Raw genomic sequence first — 8,391 nt, 5'->3', positions numbered from 1 at the left:
AATTTGTGGAATGGTCCACAACTGTCCGAAATTAATTCTGATTATTAGGCGAAATCAAACGAGAATTAATCCTTAATAATTCACAACTAGTTTAATCTTTGCAAATTAGTGAATTAGAAATTAGTCCTCAATTATTTTATAAACAAAAGAAAATGTATTTAGAAGATTAATACAATTTTATTTATTTTAATGATGACAAGAAAAAAGTAAATTATAAGGTCTAATAAGGTATGGAAAAATCGCATTATTATAAAAACATATTAAAGTAAGAATACCGTTTCTTAATACTGATATTGTTGAAAGTATTAAAATTATATTGAAACTATTAGTTAAATGAAATACTTACGATTTCGTACGCAAGTATCAATCTAAAATAACGATATATTTACAGTGTACTAAATGAACCTATTTAACTTAATATTGATAAAATATCAAATGTTAAACATAAAATATCATTTGTCAATATATATCGTAGACAATAAACATATTATATATTAAGAAACAAAAATCAAATATAAATATTTACCAATACATGTATGTTGTTTAAATTGAAAAATAAAATACTGAAACAATAATACTTATCATCGAAACAACTAATGTAATGATTTGGCAAAGTTACGTTAGTTTTCATCACTATCCGACAGCTCTTTTGGCTCTGGAGAATCAACTTTTTCCTCTAAGCTTTCAATATCAACCTCTTTATCCTCGTCACTTTCAGCATCCGATAATTTTTTACTATCCGAATCACTCGAATAGTCATCTTTCTCTAACTTTTCGGAACTGCGTTCCTGAATCTCATCTTCATTAACTTCTGATTCTTTATTATCGCTTTTCGATTTTTCAACAGTACTGTTCGGGTTTTTTAATTTCGACCCATCTTTTGTCACGTTTTTAGAAGAATTCTTCTTTTGTTTCTTGATTTCAGTCTTAGAGTTTTGATCTGTTTGTTTTCTTTTAACACCTTTCGCTTTTTTCGGTGTACGATTAGTACGATTAAGATCGTTGATTTTGTGGTTGAGGTAATTCGTAACACTCAAGAGCTCCTTTACAATATCTGAGTCACTCATATTTCTGACTTCCTTCATCCAATATTTACTAATAGCTGAGAAAGTAACAAATTATTTATAAAAAAATTTTAACTAATTTTAATTAAAAAAATTAATCAATTAAATATTATTAAAATTATTATAATTATTAAAACTTTTTAAGAATATTTATTTTTAGAAGTGGTCTTATTTTTAAATAAAAAATTGTTTTTAAAATATTTGGTATTAAAAAGAGAAACGCGAATTTTTTAAAATTAATTTAACTGAAGTAAAATTACCTTTTAAAGCTTCAATACCGATAACATGAAGAGCAGGTTTGTCTGTTTGCCCTTTCACTGTAGAAGCTTTAAGTACATCATCACCAAAAATCTCAGATGCCATTCGTTTTATAAACTTTTGGGTGTTTATCTTATGTGAATATCTAATCGTATCATATTTATCTCGGTCCACCCAGACACCAAACCCAGCATGAATCTATAAAAAAAATTTATTTTAAGCTACTTAAAATTAAAATCTAAACATTATTTGAAATATTAAAAATACCTGGTTTGCTGATTCATTTATTTCCCCCACGGACAATTCTTCGCCAGTGTAAATCTTTCTTTCCAATTCTATTTGCGCTGAATTAGAAATATTGTTAACAGTTGCTGTAAATAATGTATTTAAAGTATAAATTTTTTAGATTATCTTATTTGTTAAAATAAAACACAGATATTCTGTTATAAAAAAATTTGTAATTCCGAGTTTTAAATTAAATCATTTGAAAATTACTACATGAGTAGTAATTGACTATACATTTAGATTCAGACAAAGATTTGACGACTTTTAAATTGTCCATTAAAAGGAAACCACAAAAAACTTACTTTGCACTTGTGTGAAACAGTCAACAACTTTCTTCTGCATTTTTATATTTGCCTTCAGTAAGGAGCGATTTTCCGTTTCTAAAACAATTATTCTACGTTTCAATTGACGTATCGTTGCTTTATCATCGATTTCTAGCTCATCCTATGAAGAATAAAATAAAAATTTTGAAAAATGAGTAACATACAATGATAAATTTACATTCAAAATACCTCATCATCAAATGCTGCATTGTCAGTGTTGGTATTTCTATAATTTTCTCCACCAAATTCTTGGCCATTGAAAACTTGTTCCTCCTCATAAGAATCCGGATTTAAATCATCTTCTAAACCTTTTTTCGTGAATGTTGACGAAGAGGAGTCGATAGAATCAGAATTCTTTTTAACGTCAGGTGCCTTTAGGAATGAAATTAAAAATTAAATACAGTCAACCATCCCAGTAAACCCTCTCTCAGTAAAGCCGTTTCCCCAGTTTGTCGAGCGAGCTTTTCCCCTACTACTATTGTCCCTCGAATTTTATATACTTTGATCTTAGTAGTGTCTGTGTAATATGTACTAGCGAGTCTAAAGTGGGGGAATCCCAGTTTTTGGAAAAAAAAAAATTTGTTACTAAAAAATACACTAACATGAAAATAAGAACAGAAAAACATAAAAACTGTTTTAATATATAAAAGATAAGAGTGCTATGAAAAATGCTAAGACTATGGAATTCAAATTATTCATACTTTAAGAGATATAAATAAAAAATTAAACTGGGTATGTGTTTACTTTACCATACGACTAATAAATAATTTTAAAATAAGTTTTTTAATATTTATCTTATACATATATAATAGAAAACATTTATTAAGAGAATTTCTTACATTTTTTCCCAAATTTATTACTGAAAAAAAATTGTAGGTATTTCAAGAAGTTTAAATTAAATAAAATAATATTCAACTGACTTGATGTTTGCATTACCATAAGTGTTTACAGATAATGGCTTCTATAAGAAACGAATGGAATTAAAATTTTTTATTTTTTAATTGATATTTTTTATTCTTATTAAAGAAGTTTGAAAAAAAATTGTTTAAGGAATCCTAAAATTTTTAAACCCTCCATGTAATATACACTATAATTACCTTAATTTGAATATTCTCCTTGATTTTTGGTTTCCCTTTAACTGCTGTACCAGTTTCTTCAGGTTTACTTGTTTTGCAATTTTCTTTCTCTTCAGATGCGTTCTTAATTTCTTTTCTTTCTTTGTCATTATTATTAACCTATAAATTTTTATACTTATAAAATTAAGCAAAACAATACAGAAAAAACTTCATTTAGAAAAACAATAAAAGTTTCACTGGAAGATCGATTTGTTTTACTGTAAAATAACTCCATTAAAAAAAGCTTTCTTCCGTAAAATAACAAATGTAAAAAGATAAAACACTTTTTAAAAATAATTATTTTAGTTCGGAAATAGTATTAATTGTTTTAAAGTTTTACCTTGTCTTGAACATGAAGCAAGACTTTTGGATAGAGTTTAACTACATCTACCGCAGTTTCTGCTTTTTTGTCAAAAATTTCCTTTTTTATTTTTCCTTTATTTTCCTTCTTACTTTCACTGCTGATAATGCCCTGTTAAATTTCAATAATTAATAAATTATAAAAAAATATATATTTATTTAATAAATCTAAATTATTAGTCTTTAAATATAAAAATTATGACAAATTTTTAAAAAATATCTATTATTACATTAAAGTAAATAAATAGTAAAATAATATTTTACTTTAAATGACTCAGTCGTGGCAGCTGATGATTAATTTTTTTGTTTTTCCTATGTAAAATGCATAAAAACTTTTATTGTGAGTACCTTATCTTATAGATCAATTGGCTTTTGAAGTATAAGAATTGGCTCCTTTTTATATTACAACTGTATATTTTTGCTTGTTTAACATGATTATTACAATACAATACATTTAATATCTTATCAACATCTTAATACTTACTTTGTGTTTTTTTTCTTCCATTGCTTTTAACTTATTTTCCAATAATTTTTGTTTTTTTCTTTGTCGGCATTATTCTACGAAATTAATACAATTTATCAAAATTATCTTTTAAGAGGTTACATGACCATGAACGCAAGAAAATTGACCGGTTTGAAAGGAACTTATTTTGACGAAACTATTATAGATAAAAATTAATTCTTAACTCTTTTTTTAAATTTCACGAGTAAAGCAATCATATGTCACTCTATAGGGGATTTATTTAAGAAGTTGTGTTTCAATTTTCATAAGTCAATCGGTTGAAAATTTTTTGAGACCTCAGGCCCACCGTTGCGAAAAGCAAGATAATTTTTGGCAATTTTTGTGCGACCATGCTTGTGACTATCAACATATCTCTGTTAATTCAAAACATTTTTTCAAACCGTAAAAATTTTTTGCGTTCAGGGTGGTATAACTCTTAAAGAAAAGATGTATGTAATTTAAAATATTATAAAATCAGTTTTATAATTATTTCAAGACTTACATTTACCTGAGATTTTTTTTGCTTTGTAACTACACTTTCATCAGCAGAATATTCAGACGCAGTTTCCAAAAGATTGGAAGGAATATATTTACATCGTGTGTCTGATAATTTCTTGTTCAGTTCTTCCAAAGACTCTAATTTTCAACATTAAAGTACATAATGTTTAAAAAAATTATATAATAAAATGGCAAATAGAGGGGACACATTAGATCATTTTTAAAGAATTCTTTTATACTTGTATTCCACAATTAAATTGTATTCCACATTAAAAAGTATCATGCAGAAATATATTTACACTAAAAGACAAGATTTATTACCGTCATCTTTTTTGAGACGGTCATTTTTAGTTTAAAAACTACGATGCTAATTTTATCAGTTTATTTTATTAGTTAGTTTAAATAATATATACTTAGGTATCTTACTAACAAAATTATTAGGTCATCAAACTAAATGGTAACATTAATAATGCAACTCTCAGCTAGTACACTGAAAACCCAGTCGAGTTTGAGCTGCATTTTGTAACTTTGAGAATTGTTATTATTGTTAGTATACCCATTAAGATTTTTGTTCTTTTACACTGAAAAATATACAAATTCTACTTTTCATATATTTATTTTTTACTTAACAATAAAAGCACTGTACGCATATAATATTATATACTTTTTAAAAAAAATTTTGAACAATCAAGCGTGTAAATTAAAAAAAATTTAGTCTTGTAAAAATTAAAATTTCTAAAATATCATTATTGAAATTTTAATAATTTATAGTAATTTTAGATCCTAAATAATTCACAGAAAATATAGACATAGTTAAAATGCATTAATACATACTTTTGGGTATATATGTTTGATAATAATAATCAAAGCAAACGAAATTATATAATAATAAAATGCTTGGTCTGTCCTTCTGTCCTAACTTGAAGTTGGCCTTTTCTGATTTCACGTGTTTTTTTGAATAGTTATGATTAGTTTGATTAGTTATCTTATGACTTGTCAAATTTTGACAATTCTTTTTCTCATTTTTGAAAATTAAATCTCTTTTTTTCTCTTCAGAAAGAGTTATAATTAAAAATTATTAAATTTCAACAAATTTTAGATGGAAAATTTTTAAAATAATTAAATTTTAGAAGCTTTTAATTTGAAATTTTTGAAAATAATTGAATTTTAGTTGATTTTGAATTAATATTTTGGAAAATAATTGAATTTTAATTGAAATTTTGGATAATAATTTAATTTTATGTAGTTGATTTTGGTTTGTGAATTTTGATAAATAATTTTAAATTGAAATGTTTACGAATAATTGAATTTTAATTGATTTTGAATTGAAATTTTGTCGATTTTTTACAAATTCGTATTAAAATTTTTGAAAATTGTATTTTTCACTGAATTGAACTTAAATTTTTAAAAATAAATGAAATTTTGTAAAATAATTAAATTTCAATTTAAATTTTGATTAATAATTGAATTTTAATTAATATTGAATTGAAATTTTCGAAAATAATTGAATTTCAATCAAAGTTTTGAAAAATACTTGAATTTTAGTTGATTTTGAATTGAATGCTTGGAAAATAATTGAATTTTAAAAGATTTTGAATTGAAAATTTTGAAAATAATTGAAATTTTGTAAAATAAATTAATTTCAAATAATTGAAGAATTTATTAGAAATTACAGACAAAAATTGAACTTAAAAATTTTTTTTAATTGCAAAATGCTTTCAAATAATTGAATTTTCGAAGAATATTATAAAATCATTAAAAATAATTGAAGCTTTTAAATTGAAATTTTTGAAAATAATTGAATTTTAAAAGATTTTGAATTAAAGTTTTGAAAAATACATAATAGAATTTTAGTTGATTTTGAATTTAAAATGTTAAAAATAACTCAATTTTAGTTGATTTTGAATTGAAAATCTTGAAAATAATTGAATTTTATTTTGAATGGAAAACTTGGTAAATAATTAAATTTTAAATTGAAAATTTTGGATAATTATTGGATTTTTAATTGATTTTGAATTAAAATTTTGGGTAATAATTGAATTTTAGTTTATTTTGAATTGAAATTTTTAAAAAATAATTCAATTTTTTTGTGATATTTTTTTTTAAATTATAAACAATTGTTAAATTTCATAAAAATTTTAATTGAAAACTAATTTTGATATAATTGAATTTGTGATGTATTTCATTAAAATTATTAAAAATAATTAATTTAGTGAAGAATCAATTTAGTTCAAAATTTGTTAAATAATTGAATTGAAGAAGATATGAAGAAGATCTACATTTTATACTAAAAAAATGTATTTTATTTACATTTTTTTCAAATGTAAAAAAAAATGTCGCATTTTATTACAATAAGTCGATAAAAGTCGTATTTTTGAAAAAAGTCGAAAAAAGTCATATAATCCGAGGCTTGTAAACATATAATTTTCAATATTATTATTTAATATGTAATAATATTCTAATAAATTAAATTATTATTGATAATATTAATCTTTAATTTCTTTATAACAAACAATTAAATACTCAATTTGTCGCGCTTGCGCACGTTTAATTTTGCTAGTTATATATAAATAGCTAAGAGTTAATTGGCATTTGTTTTAAATATATATGCATTTCAAACTTAAAAACTATTTTTATTTGTTCTTAATGTTTTAATGAAAACATAAAATGAGCATAATAATATAGTAATTATACACAGTCTAGGAATATTTATCATAAAGTTTATCTAAAAATTTGATTTGTGTTCTGTATATGGTTTTGAGTCAACAGTTGCTATTTTGCAATAACTATATACAATTCATTCGAACAGGCTAAATAAAATTCCGAGACCAAACTAAATATTTTTTTTATACAGCGATCAAATATAACCTATATATTGTCATGGCATTTTATTAGCGAATTAAATATACTTAACGAATTTTATTCTTTAAATGAAAAAATGATATTTTCAAGAGGTTATAATAAATTTGAAAAATGAGAAAAGAACCTATAAAGTAAAATTTATATATTCAATCAATGAATTATACTAAATTTGTCGTATATTTTAATGTATAAAACCAATAATGCTTACCTGCAGAGAAAATAACTGATGCCATACATTGCTTTTCTGAACAGCCACATTGAACTTTGTATTTCGTATTTTTCGGATTATCTTTTTTGTAACGCGGAATAGCAGAAGCCGGTACATTTTCTGTCAATGAGGAAAAGTTTTTACACTTACTCGTAAACTTTATGTGAAGAAATAAACTCATATTGTTCACAAAAACACTACAATCACAGAAAGTTTGTCTCAAAAATAATTATATTAAATATGTGCAGAGTCCTTCACAGGAATTTCGTTGATTGAAACGTGCTCTAACCTGCTCTATTCTCATTTCTTTCAAACATTTTCAAAGCTTTGAAATCTGGCGAATACTAACTGACAAGGATGGCAGGGTTAGGTTAGTTCATTTTTCTTCTCCTTTCCTAAATCCACAAATCTAACTGGTTGTCCCTAATCTGATTAATTGTAGACAACCAATCAGGTCAAGACTATTCAACTATGACCCGCTTTCTGGAAAAGAAAGAATGAAAATTCCACCGGCTTCCAGCCAGCCATATTGAAATACGTGACAACCTAAAATGCCTTTTATTCGTACGTTGACGTACTCGAGATCGGGTTAAATTGTGTTAATATAGATAAAAAAACAAAACAACAATAATTTTTGCACGATGGATTTTGTTGGACCTGACCCGGAAAAACGCAAAAAATTGCATTCGCGGACATTAAAACGAAAATACTCAAAATTAGATTCTGCAATAAATGCAGGTAAGTTGATTATATAATATAAATATCTTATATAATATAAATGGATAACGATTGTTATGTTAAACCTAATTTATTTGAGTAAATAAAAAAATTATAGTATATAATATGATTTTTAGACATTTTTTAAGTCATCCTAACCTCAAATTTTATTTTCCTATAATATTACTACAGCGTTTTA

General features: G+C 24.2%; 1 protein-coding gene across 1 annotated transcript; it reads right to left on the bottom strand.

Annotated features, from left to right (window-relative positions):
• Window positions 1-620: 620 nt before the first annotated feature.
• Window positions 621-4,920, bottom strand: LOC127279716 (uncharacterized). Its single transcript, XM_051302243.1, has 8 exons — window positions 3,890-4,920; window positions 3,386-3,517; window positions 3,028-3,165; window positions 2,120-2,302; window positions 1,910-2,051; window positions 1,590-1,693; window positions 1,325-1,520; window positions 621-1,102 (listed from the first exon to the last, which is right to left on the bottom strand). Exons 1-8 carry the CDS (start codon window positions 3,908-3,910, stop codon window positions 621-623), a joined length of 1,398 nt encoding a protein of 465 aa, XP_051158200.1. The 5' UTR covers window positions 3,911-4,920.
• Between the last annotated feature and the right edge of the window lie 3,471 nt (window positions 4,921-8,391).

This window comes from Leptopilina boulardi, unplaced genomic scaffold (genome assembly GCF_019393585.1).
Source record: "Leptopilina boulardi isolate dan_hultmark-lab unplaced genomic scaffold, ZJU_Lbou_2.1 LbouV2_222, whole genome shotgun sequence".
NCBI classification, from domain to species: domain Eukaryota; kingdom Metazoa; phylum Arthropoda; class Insecta; order Hymenoptera; family Figitidae; genus Leptopilina; species Leptopilina boulardi.
This window is presented reverse-complemented; position numbering and strand designations above follow the sequence as displayed.

Excerpts from the sequence above, each read along its gene's own strand:
- LOC127279716 (XM_051302243.1), bottom strand. The coding sequence starts at position 3,910 with ATGGAAGAAAAAAAACACAAA. Across the intron at positions 1,694-1,909 it reads CTGTTTCACACAAGTGCAAA|CAACTGTTAACAATATTTCT; the intron begins GTAAGTTTTTTG and ends CATTATTTACAG. Across the intron at positions 1,521-1,589 it reads TAAATGAATCAGCAAACCAG|ATTCATGCTGGGTTTGGTGT; the intron begins GTATTTTTAATA and ends TTTTTTTTATAG.